The sequence below is a fragment of the Salarias fasciatus genome, chromosome 17, assembly GCF_902148845.1.
Source record: "Salarias fasciatus chromosome 17, fSalaFa1.1, whole genome shotgun sequence".
Classification (NCBI taxonomy): Eukaryota; Metazoa; Chordata; class Actinopteri; order Blenniiformes; family Blenniidae; genus Salarias; species Salarias fasciatus.
The window spans coordinates 2,014,916-2,037,592 of record NC_043761.1 but is presented as its reverse complement, the minus strand read 5'-3'; the positions used below and the strand labels follow the sequence as shown (position 1 = coordinate 2,037,592).

Genomic DNA, 22,677 nt, shown 5'->3' with positions numbered 1-22,677 from the left:
TCACGCCGAATCTAGCGTGTTGTTTTGAGGCACCACGGAGCTGCACCACCAATGTTTTCACAACACCCCTCCATTCATTCAGCACGGGGCTGCGTGCAGCGGCGCATTAAACCGCGGTGACGCCGCCTTCACTCCATCCAGGACCAAACGCTGATGAGTTATGTGAGGTTTCTGCAGTACCACCTCTGGGCCTCAGGTGGCGGTAGTGAGTCGGTGTAGTGTTCAGTGTTTCCCCGACAGCGTTTGAAGGAAATCTCATCGTTTTCATGTTTTCGATTCAGAAATGTCGTTTTGAAAATGTTCATCCAGAAACAGCAATAAAGATGCACTTCACATGCCAGGCCACAAGTTGGCGCTGTAGTTTGATTTTGCAACATGACAATAGTTTTCCCTTCTCACTTGAAAAAGTTGTCGTGTGAACGGAGACGTCCTGTGAGGACATGTTTACTGTCGCCATGTCAAAAATGATCATTTTAAGCTGAATGACACGTTTTCCGTAAACCTTACCAAGTGGTGTGATTGTGTAATCGTCAAATAGCCTCTGATACGCTCCAATATTTGAACCCACAACCTCTGAAATTCCTTGGATTTAGTTATTTTTTTCCCCCAATTCTTTACATTTTCACTCACGCCTCACAGTATCGTTCCAGATCTCAATATTTCAACACGGTTTTCATTTTGCCCTCATTAAAAATGCTCAATCAGGCCATATATAGAGTGACCTTTCCTTCAAGCTCGCACACATCACCCAGCCGATCTACGTAATTGTTCATAAATAAATCTTTTCATGTACGAAACATGAGAAAATCTGCCGTTCAGCCGGACATGAGCGCTCAGTGTGAAACAATTTATATGAAAGCCTGATGCGAGATGTATGTGGTGTGGGTTCGGTTACAGTGGTTAGAGCGATGCCCTGTAATCTGGATATTGGCTGAAGCTACATCGAAGACGCTCTCTAATCTTTGCCAACACTGTTTTATTTCTACATCGAGTAAATTGAAATCCTGGATAGAAAAATGCATATTATTGTTAAAGGACTGTGCTTAAACTGTTACTGTTGTACACTCTGAAATCAGCTGGTAATTTCAGTTTGACAGTCAAATAAATGAACGTGAGTTTTTACACATGAAACGTGTCGAGCGAAAATAAAACCCAAATCGAATGGTTAATTAAGGAACCAATTAGTAGGCAATCAGCAAGTTACAGTTAAAGTAGGAGTTAAATGTTGACACACACACACTCACACACACTGGAGATAATAGCATGATGCCTGTTTGGGTCCTTCACAGCAGCCAAAACAAGGCGCAGGCTTTAGCAGCGAAACCCCTCAAACAGCAGCAGGAAGCATCTCAGCTGAAGCCGCTCAGTAAAAATAGACAGCAGGTAAATAATAGACGAAGCATCAGAGGCTCGCTGTACGACGGGCTGTAGTAACACGGTGCAGGCGTGTCGGTTGGTACAGGTTCATGTCACTCTGTGAATCACCCTCCACACTCCCAAAAGGAAAATGGCGGCTTTGAGCTGGTTTTTAACATGTTCGGACTGGCTGGAAACTGGATTGGACTGGTTTTTGCTTTAATTTGGATTAGTTTTTACTCCAGTTTACGATGGTATTTGCAGTAGTTTGGACTGGTTTTTACCGAGTTTGGACTATTTACACTAGTTTGGAATGCGTTTGCTCTAGTTTGATGGTTTTTAAACAGGTTTGGGCTGCTTTTAGCATGAATTCAAAGTAATTTTGAACTAGTTTGGACCTTTTTCAACACCAATTTGGAGTGGTTTTCAAACTATTTTGGACTGGTTTTAAAGTGGTTTTTGTACACTCGATTGGACTGGTTTTTAAACTGTTTTGGACAGGTTTTTAGATTCATTTTTGAACTGGTTAAACGGGTTTTTAAAGTGGTTTAGACTGGTTTTTAAACTGGTTTGGACTGGTTTTTGTACACTTCATTGGACTGGTTTTTAAACTGGTTTGGACTGGATTTTTAACTGGTTTAGACTGGTTTTTATAGACTTGATTTGAACTGGTTTAGACTGGTTTTTTAATCTGGTTTAGACTGGTTTTTAAACTGGTTTGGACTGGTTTTTAAACTGGTTTGGACTGGTTTTGCACTTGTTTGAACTGCTCTTTACCGTAATTTGCTTTTACATAACTTTGGACCGTTTCTCAGGCTTGTTAGATCCGGTATTGCAGTAGTTTGATCTGACCTCTAAACGAGTGTGGAGTCATTTCCACACTGCTTTGGGCTGGATCGTTTCACAGTTTTTGTGTGAATACAGATATATCACCCCGCATTGATCTGGGTTTGGCTCCAGGTGCCATTTTTCTCTGTCATGCCTGTTCCATGCTTCTTGGGCTTCCCATGATGCTCTGCTCAGCAGACGGCGGGAGCCTTTCAGCTCAACCTGGTTCAGTCGAGAGGCCGTTAGGAGCCCCCCCCCCGCAGGCCGGCCTCCAGCTCCCTCAGCTCGCAGCCAGGGTGACTCGTCAGTCATTCACATGCACACACGTACATGTACACTCCCGCTGACGCTGGTGTGGCGCCGCGGACGGTTCCAGAAAGCTCCGGAAAGATCCGGAAGCTTCAGGAAACGATTCGCTCTGCAGGCGGCGGGCGGGAGGTCGATTTCAGAGCGTCGTCACTTCAAGCAAAACGAGAGAAATCACACAACGTGGTGTGTGTGTGTGTGTGTGTGTGTGTGTGTGTGTGTGTGTCTGTGTGTGTGTGTGTGTGTGTGCGTGTGTGTGTGTGTGTGTGTGTGTGTGTGTCACAGCATGACATCAGTCACCATTTTCAGCTTTTTGACTAAGAAGCAGAGAAAATGGCTTTAACACAAATGCACACACACAAATGTCACAAACCATTTTCCCTGCTGCCTCACACACACACACACACACACACACACACACACACACACACACACACACACACACAGTCAGTGTCCTTTAAGAGGTGCTGATGTCAGAACTCTGCTCATCTTTGTCCTCAGGATTACTGAAGCAGACTTCACTCCCTGTGTGTGTGTGTGTGTGTGTGTGTGTGTGTGCGTGTGTGTGTGTGTGTGTGTGTGCGTGCGCGTGCCGCAGAGTGTGTTTACATCCATTTTCCTCAGCTTAATGTATTATCCCTATCGTCTCTGACACATTTTTACCCAGCCTCTCTCTCTCTCTCTCTCTCTCTCTCTCTCTCTCTCTCTCTCTCTGTCCATGTTTCTCGCCCACCATGACTCTGAGGAACAAACTGCTGACTTTGTGTGTGTGTGTGGTTGTGTGTGTGTGTGTGTGTGTGTGTGTGTGTGTGTGTGTGTGTGTGTGTGTGTGTGTCTGTTGAAGGTGGCTATACAGAGGTGACTGTGTGGTCTCAGAACTCGTGTGAAGGTTCTGTGTCCTGTTGGGTTCTCCGGAGGTTCTGGTTGGATCAGGTTTGACTCCAGCTGCCGTTTTCAGCCTGATTTAAGGTGGACTGAGACGACTGGACCGGCTGTGTCTTAGTTCAGTTTGGTGGTTTTTATCAGGGGTTCAGCTGAAAACCGTCTCTCCGTCTTGGACCCACGTGATCGTGAAGATGTAAGTGCTTTGGACGGCTGCGGCGTCCCGGCGTCTCCACATTATATCCACCATTCCGCCTTAAAGCGGCTCCACAAAGCAGTGGGAGACGACATAGTGGGGATTTAAAAAAAGGCGAATCACAGTCGGTGTTTCTGTGGCTGTGGAGCTAAGACCTAAGACGCTCGTCTCTGCACACTCACTTAAATCCAGCAGTGTTCCACACACACACACACACACACACACACACACACACACACACACAGTGCCGCCTCCAGTAATGACAGTGTCCTCCCTGCTGGATCTGAGGAGTCCAGGTGAGGACATGTGATCAGATTTCTGCTGAAACACAAAGAAAACCCCGAGCCGCCGTGCTGGATCCACTCCAGAGAGAAACACATTCAGGAGTGTAATCTGCTCCACAGTCCTTCATCTGTTACACTGCAACACACACACACACACACACACACACACACACACACTGAGGGCCCTGGGCGTCGTCCAGGTGGATGGCCGAGCTGCTGGCATCACACACACTCACTCATTTTCCACTCGGATAATCCCAGCATGAGTAGACCGACACTAAACGCTCATTAACACACACACACACACACACACACACAAACACTCACACAGTGTCAGAGAGTATCTGTGTGTTTGTGAGAGAGTAAAAGCTGCAGAGAGGAGTGTGCCTCTGTGCTTTTTATCCTCCTTTGTCCTCGTCTGTGTGTGTTTGCCAGCTGCAGCCGCCTGATAACTCCGAGTGTGAGCTCCGCAAACAAAACACGAGCCGCAGAGCGCCGCCTGGCCTCGGTCCACCTTAAATCAGCCCGTCCTGGTCCAACTCGAATCAGCCTGTCCTCAGTCCACCTTAAATCAGCCCATCCTGGTCCAAATTAAATCAGCCTGTCCTCAGTCCACCTTAAATCAGCCTGTCCTGGTCCAGATTAAATCAGCCTGTCCTCGGTCCACCTTAAGTTAGCCTGCTCTTGGTCCACATTAAGACACCGTCTGTCCTCAGTCCGCTGTCTTCCTGTCATCATTCCACCTTAAATCTTCCTGTCCACCTGTCTTACACTACCACTTTAAAATAGCTTTTCCCTGATCAACCTTAAATCTGCCGTTTGTCAGTCCACCTTAAGCCACTCATTGTCAGTCCACCTTAAAGCAGTCTTTTCCAGTCCGTCTTAAATCGTCCTCAGTCTACTTTAACTCAATCAAAAATGTTTTCTGTCCTCGTGGCCGTTTTATGTCCACATGTGTTCATTTTTTTTCTGTAATTTGTTGCCTTTGTGCATCTTTTGATGTTATTTTAGACTCGTTTTGATCACTTTTGTCTTTTCTCTGTTTGTTCTTGGGTATTTATTCGGCTCGTCTTGTTACGTTTGTGTGGTTTTGAACTTTGTTGATTTCTTATTTCTTTGTGGTTCTTGTGTTTCTGATGTTTGGATGATGGTTTTTTTGTTTTCTCTCTGCCCATCCGGCGACATTTTCTTCCCTTTTTTTTGTGCCTTTTGGTCATTTAGCCCTCATTTTTTTTCATATGTATATAATTCCACGTCTCTTCGTTGACATTTTGTGTGTCTTTTTGTGTTTTTGTGCAGATTGTACGTCACTTTTTGCCTTTTTCTTGTGGGCACTTTTTGTTTGTGTCTCTGATCCTTTTGTGTATCATAAGATGCAGTCGGACTGTAGTGTCTGTCATCTGTTGTGTGTGTGTGTGTGTATGTTTGTGTGTGTGTGTGTCCATTAGGAATCAGGGTCAGTCACTCAGCACTCCATTAAGACCTCGGCCTCCCTCCCGTCTCTCTCCGTCTCCCTCAGGCTTTATCAATCACCGCCTGTCTGCACGCCGCCCCACTGCATCATGGGTCGTTTTTCTGCACATTAGGAGCCCCTGAACTGTTTCCACCCCCAGACTCCTGCAGTTCCCTGCAGTGGCCACCAGGCGGAGGTGCAGGACAGACTCCAGGTGTAGCAGCAGGCAGCCGTCCAATCAGAGACGAGCTGTCCGGCAGCTCACCTGTCATTTCTGACTCCCCACCTTAGGGTGGAGGTTTGTGTGTGTGTGTGTGTGTGTGTGTGTGTGTGTGTGTGTGTGTGTGTGCCGTCATATTTCCATCAGCAGTTTTTGGGGTGTGTACAAACTGTCAGAACGTGACAGGGGTCAGAGGTCAGCACTTCCTGTCGGAGCAGCTGTCAGTCAGAGGTCACACTTAATGTGTGTGTGTGTGTGTGTGTGTGTGTGTGTGTGTGTGTGTGTGTGTGTGTGTGTGTGTGAGACGTGTCCGGTTGCACCAGAAAAGCAGAACTAAAAATGGACTGAAAGTTTATTAGCAGCATTTCTCAGCACACACTCAGTCGCTGTGTGTGTTTGTGTGTGTGTGTGTGTGTGTGTGTGTGTGTGTGTGTTCATGTTGAAGTGAGTTTCTCTGAACATGAACACGTGTGATTCTAAAAGATTTTTCGTCTTTAAAAAAATAAATTTATCAGTGAAAATAAAGATGAAGACGTCGGAGGGCAGCTGAGTTGAGTAAAAGACGTATTTTTTAATTCATCATGAAAAAGTCTAAATAAATACAAGTTTTTTTGTAAATAATATTGACTGTAGAATCGTGAACAATAAACATTCATTAAGTTTAATCAAAGTAAAAACAAACAACCTGCTGGACGAATAAATAAAAACTTGGTTGTTTTCAAGTTGGTTTTAATACTTATTGCTCCTTTTTTTTTGTCAAAACCAGAAACTGATTTTATAAAATGAATAAAACTTGAATGGATGAAGAAATCTCTGTGATTTAGGAGAGGAGGTGGATTTAAATGGAGTCGGTAGTTTTCCTTCTTTCCTCTCCTCTCTTACCTCGACTCCTTCACTTCCCTCGTGACCTGATCTTCCATTTCTCCTCTTCTCACCTGCTGCTTTTCCTTCATTAATTTCCCACCTTCCCCCTTTTTAATTCACCTTTCCTTTCCTCTCTCCCTGTTTCCTGTTTCCTCTCCTTGTCTCTTTTTCTTCTTTCCTTTTTTTTATATTTCCTCTCCTCCTTTCTTCTGCATAGTTCCTGTCTTTTATTCAGCTTATTTTCCTTTCCCCGTTTCCTGTTTCATGTTTCCTCTCTTTTTTCCTTCCCTGGTCTCTCTTCCTTATTTCCTTGTTTCCTGTTGTGTCTCCTTGTTGCTTCATTTCCTTCTTTAATTATTTCTTCTTCCCTTCTTTCCTTTTTACTTGCCTTGTTTCCACGTCTCTCTCCTTATTTTTCCTCTTTGTTTCTTTTTTCTTTCCATGATCTTTTCCTGCTTTGTGTCCTCCTTTCCTTGTTTTCCTTTCCTTTCTCCTGGTTTTGTCTCCTTGCTTCCTGTTTCCTGTCCTCGCTTCCTCCTTTAACTCTTCCTTTTAGTTCCCTTCCTTCCTGTTTCTTCAGATCTCTCCATCGCCTCCTCGTCTCCTTTCTTCACCTCCTTTCTCCTCTGGTCTCCTTCCTTCACTCCTCACCTCCTTCTCCATCCTCTTCCTGCTCTCTCTGTAATTACTCTGAATGCACGCCGGCTCCCCTCCCCTCCCCCCTCGCCGTGAGGAAGAGTGTGTGAGCGAGGAAGAGGAGGAGGAGGAGGAGGAGGAGATCAGAGGAGGCATCAGGACGACGTAACAAAGGAGCGAAGGAGCTGACGGAGGGAAGGAGGGAAGGAGGGCTGAGCCGGGCGAGAGCTGCCGTTCACAGCGGAGCAGCGCCGCTGTGCACGTGCCAGCGTGTGCGTGCGTGTGCGCGCGAGCGGCGGGGCGCTGCGATTGGCCGAGCCCGGCGAGATGCACCAACAGCCGAAAGACGGGAGCTGAAGAGGAGGAGGAGGAGGAGGAGGAGGAGGAGGAGGAGGAGAGGCTGCGGAGAGACGGAGCATACAAAGAGGCAGCGGAGCGAGTGAATGGGCGAGTGTGTGCCGGCGGAGGCGTGCGACGTCCAGAGGTGTGTGCAGCCGCCAGCGAGGAGGAGGAGGAGGAAACCCGATCCCTCTCCCTCCCCGGGCTCCGCTCTGCGTCCCGGTCCGGCCCAGTCGGGACCCGGCGCCGGTCCGCCGCCGCAGGCAGGATGGAGCGCTTCATGGCCCTGCTGCGCCTCCTCAGCAGGAGGCGGCGCCGGCGGTACCGCGCCGACGACGACTACCAGGAAGGATACGAGGACGTTTACTACTACACCAGCAAGTACAGCACACACCTCCTGAGTGAGTCCCCAGGCCCCAGGCACATTACCACTGGGTGTGTGTGTGTGTGTGTGTGTGTGTGTGTGTGTGTGTGTGTGTGTGTGTGTGTGAGTCATGCTGTGAGGACGTCCCTGGGTCATGTTTTAGGGACCTGATCCTGGTCTGGCTGAGTAGCAGCCGTCTTATGTGACAAAAGCATATCTGTGTGTGTGTGTGTGTGTGCGTGGGTGTGTGTGTGTGAGTGTGTGTGTGTGTGTGTGTGTGTGTGTGTGTGTGTGTGTGTGTGTGTGTGTGTGTGTGTGTGTGAGGAGGTTCAGCCTGACAGCAGGTGTGTTTTATCTGTGGGGACTCGGGCAGGTCACAGGTGACACTGGATGCTCTCAAATGACAAAACCATGACTGTGTGTTCTTTAATTGGCTCGGGTGTGTGTGTGTGTGTGTGTGTGTGTGTGTGTGTGTGTGTGTGTGTGTGTGTGTGTGTGTGTGTGTGTGTGTGGTCTGGTGTGTTCATGCTTTATTTGCTGGAACATTCTCGCTGTGATGTGACAATAACATGACTGTGTGTGTCTTCTGTGTGTGTGTGTGATCAGAGCCTATTGTTGAAGGAAACAATAGGCGCTGGTGTGTTTTATTTGTGGGGACTGAGGCGGCTCACACGCTCACGTGTGCGCCGTCGTGTGGAAACAAGACGGTGTGTGTGATCACACACCGTTTCAGGTGAAACCCTGGCTCTGCTGTAGCTTTTACTTAGAGTGAGGTTTCCTCTGATGAAACAGAAACACGCTTTATTCGCCGGGGCTTGAGGTCGAAGGTCAGTGTGTGTTTCCTCTGAAGAGACATCAACATACCGGTGTGTGTTTTATATCCGCCGAGCTGAGTGAAGTTGGTTTCTGACGATGGGGTGTAATGTCAGAGTTGGTCGTGATAAAGGGTGTTTTTATGTTTCGTTTCAGAAAAGTTCCGCGTTTACACGACAACATCATGAAAACAGAGTCTGAGTCGTGACTCTCTGGAGCCAAACCTTGATACTGTCCTTTAACACATGCATGTGTGAGTTATTTACTACAGCCATTTGCTGTAGGAGCATTTTCACAAAGTTGCGTTTCCATTGTTTGCGTGGAGACGGAGTGTTTTCGAAACGTTCCACCTTTGGAGCCAAAGTCGTGTGTGTGTGTGTGTGTGTTCCTGCTGCTGTATTATAGATGATGGTTGGGATTCAGTTACAGCTCACACACACACACACACACACACACACAGACAAACACACACTCAGGTATCCCGGTGACGGGGTGGGGGAGGGGTCCAGGTGGGTTGTGGGTAATGACAAGGGAGGAAGTGTGTACCTTGGAATGTGAAGAATGTGTGGAAGAACAGACGAGGCGCCGCTGCTTCTGCTCCTCACCTCAGAAACACAGAGAAACCTCAGAGCGAGGACAGCCTGACACACTGAGGATCTGTCCTCCGCTCTGAAATGTCCATGTGTTTTACTATGAGACAAGACACCGTTTGATTCATAGCTGTCGGTAGCATTTCTTTATTTGTGAAAGAATAATAAAACACAATAGATGTATGTCAGTAGATGTCTGTACGTTAATGATCAGGGCTCTATGGCTGTGTCTCTGCATGATGATGTCATTTAGAACTTTCCTGACTGAGGAGTCGCAACAATGTATCGGTTTTAAATGATGTCATCATCTAACTTGACCTAGATATGCAAATGAGCAGCTGTGCAAATCAGAGGATGATGTTTTTTTGCAAAACACAATAAAGTATATTTAATTTAGTGCTGTCAATCGATGAAAACAATTTAACTAATTAATCACAACTCTGACCATAGTTAATCACCATTAATCGTGCAATTTGTGAATTTGTAATTAACACAGAAGATCACCAAAACATAAACGGCCACAAGAGGATATTTGTAACATCAAACTTCAAATGAAGAATCTAATCCTCATAATGCAAAAGCAATGCCCCATAATGCATTGGTACTGAACAGGAATGGAAAAATGTCCCATAATGCACCTGTACAAAAACAATGTCCCATAATGCACATGTGCTGCGCAGGAATGGAAAAGTGTCCCATAATGCACCTGCACTGCTCAGGTACAGGTGCATAGGTAACCCTAACAGTGTCTCGATGACAGTGAGATGAGTTTTGTCTCCTCGCCAACTGCTGACCTTAAGTCTGTGATTAATCGTGATTTACAAAAAATTAATCTTTGACAGCCGTCCATGAATTAATCGCAATTAACGCGATTAAAATCGACAGCAGTAATTTAATTTATTGATGAAGCTTTTAATGATAGTATTATCATTATTACTGCTGCAGCACCTCATCAGCAGCAGGGTGAAACTCAGCAGTCTCACTACTCAAACCGCCTCGTGGGTGAACAGTCCAGCGCTTGGTGGATTCTGCTTCACAGCGAGAGGAAGGGCCGACATCGAAGGATCAGAGAGCGACGCCGCTATGAGCGCCGGGCGGCAGCGAGCCGGTTCTCCCTGTGGGAACTTTTCTGACTCCTCCTGCCGGAAACCCTGAGAGTCTGACGGATGGCGAGGCCCTGCTGCTTTCACCGTCTGTACTCACACTGAAAATCACGATCAAGCCAGCTTTTGCCCTCCTGCTCTGCGGGAGGTTTCTGTCCTCGCCTTCGAAACGCAGCATTACCGTGTGACAGGTGCACCGCCCCGATCAAACCCCCACCTGGAGCTGGAACCAATCAGATTTCATCTGTAGCTGATCTACATTCACTGACATACATCTGCTGACCCAGATACATGTTGTTACTACTTCCATTGAGAAGCTGCCTGTGAAAAACCACGGCTCTCTCTATGGCTTCATCACTTTGCACCAATCAGGTTCCTTCTTCCTGTTCGTAAACTTCCTGCTCCTGGACTCAGCTGGAGTCCGGAGGAGGGAAAACCAGCTGAAAGCGGTGAATTATGGGAACAGAACCACGCCTCGTATCACTGTCAGTAATGGAAACAGCATTTTAACGCTGGGAAAAGTATTTCAGCGCTAAATTTGAACACAGGAAATGGAAACAGTAGCTGATAACTAGAGAGCTGTTGTAACTTCGACTGTTAAGGCTGCCAGCATGAGACGACACGAGCTGAAGCTGTGATTGACCGGTGACTTACCTGAGGTTAGATCTGAAAGACTGGAGATAAAAACACGACATGCTGGAATAAACTCTTTGTGATGGACTGAAGCTTTGTGGTGGAAAAAACAAGCAGAACTGCTCAGTGATTCAACAGTTTCCACCACAAAGCAGAGAAAATGCTGTCATTGTTTCAGATTCCACAGCCGTAAATCTGCAGCGCTGACGCCTCGCTGTTGTTTCTGGTTGTTGTTGTGACTCGATTTGAGAGAATCGACCACTAAAACGTTAGTGCCCGTCGTATTTCAAGCAAATTGAATCAAATGGAAGCATAGAACTGAAGCATTTGCAGCTGTTTTGGAATCTGAAATGTGATTTTATGCACAGAAAATGTTTCTTGACTTCTTTTTAGGAGGCAGTAGTTCTAGGAAATCACACTTTGCTCCCCTGACTTACATTTCTACTGTTTTTCCCTCAGTTTCACCAATAAAACCATAAAATGCAGCTGCTTTTGGTAAAATTGGCCACAAAAATGTTAATATTCACTCGAAGCACCTTGGGATCCTGGAGGGCAACTCGTTATCGAAGAACCAGAAAACACTGTCGAGGATCCTCCGCTTTTATCATGACCTGACATGACATGTTTCAGAAAGTGAAATGAATCAGCAGCTTTAGCCGCAGCAGTGCAACAGCTGCTGTTTGCTTCATGTTTGGACGTCATTCTGAAGCTGCTCTTCTGTGAAAACCTCGTTCAAAACAGTGTCGGGAAGTTGTGGAAATTAAAAATATACCAGGAAGTGGTTGGAAAGAGTGTTGAGACGTTGTTGGAAGGTTGTTGCGAAGCTGTGCCGAACTGCTGCTGCTCACGTTCCCACAAATCACCACAAACTCAACACAAACCAGCAGACGATCGCGCCTCACACGTCTTCCTGCGCAGAAGCTCGGACTGCCGCTGCTCGCTGCTCGATGCTCGGTGGCGCCTTCACCGGCGCGCCTGACAGGATTCACACGCCGTCACCGCGGCTAGCGACACCTTTTAGCTCTGTCTGTGAAATAATTAACAGCCACAGATCCTGAAATAACACAAAGTGTGTGTGTGTGTGTGTGTGTGTGTGTGTGTGTGTGTGTGTGTAAATGTGTGTTTGTAGATGAAGAGAAGCAGGTCTGTGCGCTTTGTGTGTTTTGATGCTAAAAACTGATTCAGGGCTGAAATGAACCTCAGTGTGTGTGTGTGTGTGTGTGTGTGTGTGTGTGTGTGTGTCTGCCTAGTGCAGCGTGTGATCGTATCTGAAGGCGCTTTAAGGCCGGTTGACTGCCTGACCTCCAGACACTCTGTGTTCCTGCGCCGCTGTCCGGTGTGTGGAGCTGTCCTGGATTTTTCTTCCATTTCGTCGTCGCCGGCCTCGTTAGCCTCGTTAGCCTGGTTAGCCTCGTTAGCCTCGCCGCTCCCGGCATCCCGGCGCCGTGAATAACGTGAGCTTCAGCCCGGATTCATTTCTGTTACTGACATGAGGCTAAAGATCGTATGTTGATGAGAGAATGAATTTCACCGTCATGAATGATTTCATACATTCTGACGGTAGGGCTAGCAGCACATGCTAGCTGAGGGTGACTCAGCGCAGCCCGGAGGCTTTCTGCTGGATTCAGGTCTGGAGAAATTACCGGTCTTCCCCTTTGATTTCCATTTCATCATTCTGCAACAGGGTTCTGCAACCTGTATGACCAAAAGAGACATTTTTGTGACTTTCCGCCAAGTCAAGTAGTTCTGGAGCCGCAAAACACATTTAACCTTTAAAATGAGGCCAAAGCAGCTCACGGAGTTTCATATATAGTCTTGCTGCACCTGCAAAAAGTTTATCTTATAATGCATTTATGAAGTGAGGGTTCAGAGTCATGAAAATTAGGGATGTGCGATACCACTTTTTTTCAGACCGATACCAAGTACGAGTACTTCATCTTCAGTACTCACCGATACCGATACTTGCATACCGATACTTTATATACATAAAATGTAAAATAATGCAATGAGATTATTTTTGAAAATGAATTTTATTTCCAATAAAAAGGCAGCCCAGCCACTACGTTTAAGTCCAAAATAATAGTCTGAAAAATAAAACAAGCAACTCTGAGTTTGCACTTATTTAAATGAAATTAAGTGCAAGATAAAACAATTTCTCTGAGTTTTACACTTTACATAAACTAAGGTTTTTAAATGTACTAATTTTAATGATTTTTTTTTATGAACTAAAGTCAAAGATAGAAAAACCCCTGAGTTTAAAGAGTTGCTCGTGTTATTTGTGCTGCTCTCGGATCTCTGCTCTTCAGTTTCTCGGTCTTCTGCAGAGTTTGCCGTCGAGTTGCTGCCGGTGTTTTCTTTTTTCCAGCACAACAGCGTCAGACTCTCGTCCACAAGCTTCGCCCTGAGATGTTTAAACAAATTACTAGTGGTAAATGAACAACATCGCGCACCTCCTTTAGCAATTTTAGCATTGCAGAGTTAGCATTCTGCAAAGCTCGGCTCGTTTTCACTTGTATAAAAGAATTTCCTCACCGGCGGAGTTTTGGTGAGACGAGCAGCCGTTCTGGATTCATCCTGTTGTCTCTGCTCTGGATGAGACTCATGGAGAAGTCAGCCCGCTGCAGTGAAGCCCTGCGCCTGTCAGCGCTCCAGAGAGGAGCTTTTTCCTCCTTCATGTTTGTCGGCAGCTTGCATCCCATTTGGTTGCACTACCGCCAACTGCTGGTGAGGAGGGCTTACTACGCGTGGGGTTTTCTTGCCGTGAGTATCGGCGGCTGGCATCGGTAGCCTTCACGAGTACCCGATACCTTGAAATACGGCCAGTATCGGCCCGATACCGATACCTGGTATCGGTACTCGCACATCCCTAATGAAAATGTAACCTATTTTTGTACATGATTTTAACAGTTTTGTTCCTATTTTCAAGTACTTTTTGTTGACAATTTTGACATTTTAGTTGTGTCAACCATTTTACCTCCTTTTAAGCAGTTTTGTAGCTTTTTCCAGACATACTTATGTTCTTCTAGAAATTCTAGACATTTCACGGATTTTTAAGACATTCTGTCACTTTTTTCCCCACTTCTCGTGGTTTTAGTTATTTTACCCAATTTTACTTGAACCTTTTTTTGAATCCCTTTTGAACCGAGAGCGACCAAACAGTACTGTGGTGTGTGAGTATAATAAAAATAAGTGCAATGTCCATTCACGTTTCACGTTGTGAAAGCTTCGTGGAGCCGCTACAGAGGGACTGAAGAGCCACACGTGGCTCCAGAGCCGCAGGTTGAACACCCCAGGTCTGGATGATGAATTTAATCCTGCGTTGTCCATCCAGGGCTGCATTCAGGATGTTGTTCAAACCTCTGAGTCACCTGCTGAGGGCCTGAAGCCCCGCCCCCCTCTGATGTCACCCCTCGCCTCGCGGTCGCCATGGCGAAGCATCACGGGGAATACATTAGCATATGGTTAGCCGCTCGCCGAGTTCAGGGGCTCATTACGCGTTTAGAGCGGCGCCTCGTTAGCATAACGTGTTCGACAGGATGAGAACCAGAGAGGAGCAGCAGGAGGCCGCGGCTAACGTTTAGCCAGTAAATAAATCTGTTCAGATCAGAAGCATCTTTCATCTTCATCTGTTTTCTGGGGGTTTTTTTGGCCGTCCGCGTGCGAGCCTCGCTGGAGCCGCTCCCGCTCCGCGGCCAATCGCGGCTCGGCTTCACCGAGCGGAGCAGATTCACCTTTAATCAGCGCTCAGCCTCCCGAGAGACGCAGCATCGTTATCTGCATCTCATCTGTAATTAATTCCCCTGAATTAACGAACAACCGCCAGCAGTTAGCCTCGCTTTCCTCCTCGGAATCCCTCAGGCGGCAGGCCGCACTGTAACGCCCAGTTCACGCAACGGCTTCAGCTGACGGTGCTGAATGTTGCATTTTTCTGTCTGACTCCAAATGCAACTTTTCTGAAATGCTGCTGATGTGAATACGCCTTCTACACCCGACTGAACTGATGGATAAAAACCAGATCGTTTCCAAAACGTTGCCGTGTAAATGCAAAACTTTCCTGATGGGAAAACGCAGTCATGAATTTTCACTTGGAAGACGCTAATTTAACTCCTTCACTCTTAGCAGCAATGCTAATTAATTACATTTCTGATTTAGCTGTTGCAGAGCTGCTGTCTCTCGCTGCTCACTTGGCCTAATGTTAGCTTTAGCATTAGACTCCCCCCATATGTGGCACCTTCGATGGTCTGGTGGTGTTTATGACGGAAACCTGCTGCACAGCTCCTCTGTGGAACTTACTTTGTGTGTGTGTGTGTGTGTGTGTGTGTGTGTGTGTGTGTGTGTGTGTGTGTGTGTGTGTGTGTGTGTGTGATGATTACAGCATGTCACTGCGTTCCATCTGCTCCTCGCTAACATTTCAGACCGCGAGCAACTAATTAAAGGTTCACACATCCGTCCTGTCCTCTCCCCAACTCACCAGCCCTGTCATTATCACTGTGTGTGTGTGTGTGTGTGTGTGTGTGTGTGTGTGTGTGTGTGTGTGTGTGCGTGCGTGCACACTTACATAAGAAGATGTCACGGTGACTCAAACCCACGTGTGTGACTTTGGGCAGTGGGTGTTGACATGAACACGCGCGCACATACACACACACACACACACACACACACACACACACAAAAACCACTTCAATTTGTTGTTCCGAAGTGTGACCATGATCACCTAAATTTGTGTGTTTGTGTGTGTGTGTGTGTGTGTGTGTGTGTGTGTGTGTGTGTGTGTGTGTGTGTGTGTGTGTGTTGTAAATGTGATAGCATGTGTGATAGTTGTATACATACAAATAAGTGTCTTTGCACCTGCGTGTCTGTGAGTGTTTACATTGTTTGTGTGTGTGTGTGTGTGTGTGTGTGTGTGTGTGTGTGTAAGCACTCTTTTCATCTCTCCAAATCGGTCTTTGTGCGTCGCGGGGTCGCTCTCCCCCCTTCAATTATTCATCAGCCTGTTTCCATGGAAACAGTTCCAGCCGTGTGTGTGTGTGTGTGTGTGTGTGTGTGTGTGTATCTGGTGGTTCTTGTGTATTTGGGGCCTTCTCGGTTCCTGCTCTGGTTCCTTTGGGTCCATCTCTCTCGCATCTCGGCGGACGTTCTTGGTTTGGTTCTTGATTCTGAATTCAGGTTCTGGTTCTTCTGGATCCTCATCAATCTGACGGTTCCGGTTGCTTCGGTTCTCTGAATCTGAAGATTTTCTGTGAATCTCAGAAGGTTGAAGGTTTTCAGGCTGAGCTCAGACAGACGGGGATGTCTGGACTTTGCGTTCCGGTTTATCGTGTTCCTGGCGGTTTTGGCGGTTCTGGTGGTTCTGGTTCACTGTGGTTCTGGATCTTGTATTTCTGGGTCTGTGATCTGTGTGTACTTCAGTCTGAGTCCTGCTGGTTGTGCTGCTGTGGAGGCTCCAGCAGGGGGCAGCAGAGCTCAGAGGCAGTGTGCTGTGGGGGGGTGGGGGGGGGGGGCAGTAGTGGTAGTAGAATCACCGTTAATCCCTTTAAAGCTGCACGACGACACTAATCTGCTCTAATCTGAAACACTGACCTACATGTTTACCTGCGGCAGGAGCAGCGGCCAATCAGGCGCGTCCAGCCGGTGGGCGGGGCCGGACTGAGCGCACGCGTCTCGTCAGCCAATCAGAGCATGCACACACCGTCACCACGGTAACGGCTGGAGCCCTCACAGGTGAAGCACACCTGAGGGTCTGGGTGGTCCAGCCCTGCTGACGGGCGTCTGAGGCAGGGAGAGAGGTGCATTATGGGAACTGGAGTGCGCGTTCTCCTCCCTCCGCTGCTTCTTTCCCTCTTTTCTCACATCTGTCTCGTTCCATCCCTCCTTCACAGCCTCTTCCAGTTCGTTCTGTCCTTTTTCTGCTTTTCCACTCTGCTTCCTCTCTTTCTCTCCACATTCTGCCTTTCTTCTCTCTTGCTGTCTTTTCATTCCTTTCGTTTTTTGTTCCTTCCTTCTTTCCTCTCTGGTTTCATTCTATTTTTCTCCCTTCCTGAATTCTTTCCTTGTTCCCTTCCTTCATTTCTTATATTTTCCCCCTGTCCTCCCTCCCTCCTCCGTTAAGTGACTTCCTGTTGCCGGTCCCTCCTCCCTCTCCTCACCTCTGATTTTCACCTCCTCATCCCTCCATCCAGCTGCACAAACACATGCAGCAGATCCGCCTCCTCCCCCTCCTGCATCCGCCACTCGTCTCCATCCTCCCTCCATCTGCGCAGGCTCTGCCTCCTCCTCCTCCTCCTCCTCCTCCTCCTCTGCCTGATTTTATGGAGGAGCTTCACATCTGCAGCGCTCCCTCTCTCTCTCTCTCTCTCTCTCTCTCTCTCTCGCTCTCTCGTCTCTCGCCTCAATGACGGTCTGTGTTTGAGGAGCTCGCTCGCTCGCGGAGGAGGCGAGGAAGAGGAGGAGGAGGAGGTGTAGTGCTGGTTGTTTTTTATTTATTTTTTTTTCTATCTTTTGGCGGCTGCATCCTCTGCATGGCGGCGGGGGGGCAGGCGACGACGACGGCGCCCGGCTCGGCTTCACCATGATCGCTGTGTCGTTCAAATGCCGCTGCCAAATCCTGCGCAGGGTGAACAAAGGTAGAGCGAGAGAGAGAGAGAGAGAGAGAGAGAGAGAGAGAGAGAGAGAGAGAGAGAGAGAGAGCGGGGTGGGGGGTGAAGCGTGTTTTCACATACGTATGTTACATGCATGTGTGTGTGTGTGTGTGTGTGTGTGTGTGTGTGTGTGTGTGTGTTTGTGGTCGAGCGTCGTTCACTGTAAACTGCTGACATTGAAAAGAGAGAGAGAGATGCTTATTTATGACCTGTGTGTGTGTGTGTGTGTGTGTGTGTGTGTGTGTGTGTGTGTGTGTGTGTGTGTGTATTGTAAATGATCTCCTGATGGATTCATTCAGTCGATGGCTGCGCCGGTCGAGAGACCTTGAGAGCGGCTGAGAGAGAGAATGAATGTAATATTGATGGTGTGTATAACGGAGCGAGAGAAAAGGAGGGCAGTCTGAAACAGAGATTAACTGTGTGTGTGTGTGCGTGATTATGCATAAGTGTGTGTGTGTGTGTGTGTGTGTGTGTGTGTGTGTGTGTGTGTGTGTGTGTGTGTGTGTGAGGTCCTGATGGGACGTTTCAAACCTCTCCTGATGGAGAAAATCCCCACTGTGACGGAAGCACCTGAAGCCTCCGCCAGCGCCTGAAGCTCGGGGTGTTTTTGGTTTTCCTGGTTTCGTCCTCGCCGAGTTCCTCCTGTTTACGTCTGAATCGGTTTTCCTTCCACGAGAAGCAGAAATGCAGCGACGGTCCTCCGGATCTGAGCAGGTTCAGCCCTCCCAGCAGTGAGGAGGCGTCTTTTCAGTGACCCTAAACTGGTGGGAGATGCTGCAGTTGACCATGGTTTTGTGGTCGTCCCTCGGACACAGACCACTCTGAGGCTTCAGATTACTATTTACGATATAGTCAACCAGAATGCTTCGCCTGTTGATTATTTTGAAAGTTTAACTCTTGTTCAGAGTGAACTATACAATTTACTGCCGTTTCCCAAACGCTCCCCGTGCAGATTGTTTCTGGAGACGACAATTTACTGGACTTTCCTGAACGCCTCACATCCATTTTACATCTTGAGGCTATAATTTACCAGTTCCCCGAATGTCGCACATGTTGCTTGTTCCTGGAGGCTGCAGCTCATCCATGCAGCTCGTATTTACTCACATGCTGCTTGAATCTCGTTTTTACCCATGATTCCTGAATGTCACACGAAAATGTTGCAACTTCCCCGCGTTTGCTGAACGTCTGACACACGTCGGCCTCTCTTAATACAGATATGATGTTAAATTGAGGTTGAACTTGAACGTAGACGATGGATTATTTTCACAGACGTTCCAGATGCTACCGTCTGTTTGTCGACACTTCGGTTTGCCTGGTCCCTAAACGCCTCACGTGCATTGAAGCTGTGCAGACTTCTCTCATTCTCGGTGTGCAGACGAGCAGCAGAGGTCTCTGCAGTAACGTGTCCCAGATGACCGACTCCTGTTCTTGTCTGACGTTGCGACAGTTTCTCTCTGTTTGTAAGCAGATTTTACAGTTTACAGAAGTTTGCAGTTCAATTCTCACACATATTGGCGACTGAAATCACCCACGCTCCCTGAACGCCTCACACGTCGTCGGTCTTGTTTTGCTGCTTTTCATGAGTTATTTTCCCCGCCGCTGCCGCCTCCTGTGGCCTGCAGGGGGCGCCGGCGGGGGTTTCACCTGCCCGTCACAGGTGGCTGACATTTGATATCTGGAGTGCGGCCTGGTTTACGCTCGATGGCAGCAGGTTGTTATATAACGGCGCAGTGTGTGAGTCGGAGAACAGAGACGCTGCTGTCCTACATCTGGAGGAGGAGGAAGAGCAGGAGGAAGAGGAGGAGGAGGAAGAGGAGGCTTTCATCTCCACTTAGCCTCGCTCTGTGTGTGTGACTGAGCCGGTGGTGCTCGCGTTGTGAGGACCGGAGAGCCGCCTTCCGGGTGGTTTTAGGGATGGAAATCGGGGCGTTGCACGAGGCGGGGCGGCGCCGAGGCTCGGTCCGATCCACTGCACGGTCAGTGGTAAAGGAAGGGGGGGGGCCACGGACTGAGACGGAAAGAAATGGAGGAAACTGTGCAGACAGAATGAGAGGAGATGAAATCAGAGTGGAGTCAGAAGAAAAGACGATCAGCGATCCGACAGGAGGACTGAGTGAGGAACCCGCAGAGCGGTCCAGGACGAACCGGCTGGCGGGACTGGACTCGGTCAGAGACATGAAACCGGTCCAGAGAGAGGCCAGGGACCGTGGAGTAGAGCTTTAAAGTAATCTGATTACCTGAAAAACACACAAGAGAACTGTCTGGAGCTTTGGAGGTTGGTGACCTTCAGGACTCTGCTGGAGGTTAAATCACAAGGTGATCGTTATCGAGACGCTAACAGATCAGGAGGAGTGTGTATTAACGTGTGTGTGTGTGTGTGTGTGTGTGTGTGTGTGTGTGTGTTGCAGATGAGGGGCCGTACACCAAACACTCAGCCGGGTCGCGGCCTCCCGATGGGGCGCTGGCCATCAGGAGGCAGAGCATACCGGGTAAGGCGCGCCTGTGACCTTTGACCTTCACGATGGGGCGGTTTGTGACCTGTGATTGGTCGGACAGCGGCGGAACTCTGAAACTCGCTCATTCAGAAGCTGCTGCCAGAAATGTGCTTGTTTTGCATTTTTCCTGCCAGACGGAGGAAGAGAAGCGGGAAGCAGATCCACTGCGAAGCTTCCGTTCATTATTATTAAAATCTGGCGTTTTAATGAAACGCTGCTTCCTGCTTTATCACCGGAGGACTGGTTACATCACGCCGGTCCGGCCTGAACCCCCCCCCCCCCCCCCCCCCATCCTCCGTCTCCTCCTCCTTAATATTTCAACGTCCCCATGAAATATAGATGAACGACAGGGCAGAAGATTTCTCCCTCCCGCTTGTCTGGATTTGTTTCTGTGCGTCCGTTGGAGGCGTCAGACTGACGTCCGGCTGTTTCCCGGCAGACGAGTTCCGCGGCTGTACGGTGGTGGAGCTGATGAAGAAGGAGGGCACCACGCTGGGCCTCACCGTCTCCGGGGGCATCGACAAGGACGGCAAGCCGCGGGTGTCCAACCTGCGGCAGGGGGGCATCGCCGCCAGGTCTCACACACACACACACACACACACACACACACACACGGCTGGAGTTACAGCCAGCTTGGAGAGGAGAGGTCTGAATCCGGCGTCCTGCGACTCTCCAGGAGCGACCAGCTCAACGTGGGCGACTACATCCGCTCGGTGAACGGCATCAACCTCGCCAAGTTCCGCCACGACGAGATCATCAGCCTGCTGAAGAACGTGGGCGAGCGCGTGGTGCTGGAGGTGGAGTTCGAGCTGCCGCCCGTCTGTGAGTAGGCCCCGCCCACCCCGCGCCGGAGCGTCGCCGCGGAGACGCGCCGGCGGTGACCGCTGTGGTTTTTTTTTGTTTTATGTGGCGTTGCAGCCGTGCAGGGATCCGGCGTCGTCTTCAAGAACGTGGAGGTCACGCTGCACAAGGAGGGGAACAGCTTCGGCTTCGTGATCCGAGGTGAGGCGCCGCCGCCGCCGCTGCGGGTCGATGGATCAGAATTTGGCCCGAAGAGTCATATTTCAGTTGTTTTGGTGAATGAATGAATGAATGAATAACCCCTCATGTTGGCAGGCGGCGCCCATGAGGACCGGAACAAGTCTCGGCCCATCGTCATAACGACCATCCGGCCGGGCGGGCCGGCCGACCGGTGAGTGACCCCGCCCCCCTGTTTGACCCCTCCCCCCCGCCGTAGCTCCCTGAAACACGGTGTCCTGTCTCCGGGCAGCGAGGGGACGGTGAAGCCCGGCGACCGCCTGCTGAGCATCGACGGCATCCGCCTCCACGGCAGCACGCTGTCGGAGGCCATGAGCATCCTGAAGCAGTGCGGCCAGGAGGCCACGCTGCTGCTGGAGTACGACGTCTCCGTCATGGGTCAGTCCGCCGCGCCGCCGCCGCCGCCGCATTCTCCCGATAAAGTTCATCAGAATATAAACATTAAAGCGTGAATCCAGCATGAAGCACCGTTAACGTGAAGACGTGAGAGCAGAACTTCAGGGGCCCCGTCCCTGAACCCTGTGGAACTTTCCTCCTGGCCTCAGACTCGGTTGCCACGGCGTCGGGTCCGCTGCTGGTGGAGGTTGCCAAGGCGACGGGCTCCAGCCTGGGCGTGGCTCTGTCCACCTCCATGTTCTGCAGCAAGCAGGTGATCATCATCGATAAGGTCAAGCCGGCCAGCATCGCAGACAGGTGGGCGCCTTTCTGAGTTTACTGTGTGTGTGTCTTGTTTTCTGTTATTCTGTGTGTTTTGAGTGTGTGGCTCTCGTCCATTTGATGTGTGTGTGTTTGTGCTTTTCATGTAGGTGCGGCGCTCTTCACGCAGGCGACCACATCCTCTCCGTGGACGGGAAGTCGATGGAGTTCTGCTCGCTGGCCGAAGCGACGCAGCTGCTGTCGGCTTCCTGTCAGACCGTCCGCATGGAGATCCTGCCGCAGCACCAGGCCCGGCCGGCCCTGAACGCACCGCAGCACGGTACACACACACTCCACCGGCCCTGAACGCACCGCAGCACGGTACTCACACACTCCACCGGCCCTGAACGCACCGCAGCACGGTACTCACACACTCACATGGCCCTGAACGCACCGCAGCACGGTACTCACACACTCACATGGCCCTGAACGCACCGCAGCACGGTACTCACACACTCCACCGGCCCTGAATGGCTCTCTCTTACACACACACACACACACACACACACACACACACACACACACACACACACACACACACACTGCCCTGGCATACATGTGTGAGGAGGTGGTAACATGTATGCTTCCTCGATCTGACCTTTGACCTCTGACCTCTCCTCTTGTCTTAACCTAAACACCCTTCTTTGTGCGTGCATGTGTGTGCGTGTGTTTGCGTGTGTGTGTGTGTGTGTGTGTGTGTGTGTGTGTATACAGTCAAGGTGCAGCGTAGTCCCCGCCCCCTCCCCTGGGAGACCGGAGGCTCCGCCCCCATCCTTCCTCCCTACCACTACAACACGTACCACCCCGACCAATCAGGGGCCAGATCGCACAACCGCCATACAAACAACCCTCGTACGTCCACCCCGTTCCTCTCTCTCTCTCTCTCTCTCTCGCTCTCTCCCCCCCCACCACCTGTCTCACTCCCTCCCTTTTTCCCTCTCTC

At 49.3% G+C, this 22,677-nt stretch overlaps 1 protein-coding gene across 10 annotated transcripts in view; it reads left to right on the top strand.

The window, feature by feature from the left end:
* The window catches only part of grip1 (glutamate receptor interacting protein 1), a 35,374-nt gene that overhangs the window by 908 nt on the left and 11,789 nt on the right, over positions 1-22,677 (top strand). For 2 of the 10 annotated variants that reach the window (XM_030113101.1, XM_030113100.1), the window contains exons 1-10: positions 7,627-7,765; positions 19,914-19,994; positions 20,440-20,575; positions 20,677-20,822; positions 20,919-21,002; positions 21,117-21,192; positions 21,271-21,416; positions 21,584-21,731; positions 21,845-22,014; positions 22,449-22,586. In XM_030113101.1, coding sequence (XP_029968961.1) covers positions 7,633-7,765; positions 19,914-19,994; positions 20,440-20,575; positions 20,677-20,822; positions 20,919-21,002; positions 21,117-21,192; positions 21,271-21,416; positions 21,584-21,731; positions 21,845-22,014; positions 22,449-22,586 — 1,258 coding nt within the window. In that variant the 5' untranslated portion in view covers positions 7,627-7,632. Of the gene's footprint in view, positions 1-7,626; positions 7,770-17,378; positions 17,491-19,913; positions 19,995-20,439; positions 20,576-20,676; positions 20,823-20,918; positions 21,003-21,116; positions 21,193-21,270; positions 21,417-21,583; positions 21,732-21,844; positions 22,015-22,448; positions 22,587-22,677 lie in introns of those variants that run through there. The other 8 variants (XM_030113108.1, XM_030113102.1, XM_030113107.1 and 5 more) reach the window with 5 other exon arrangements.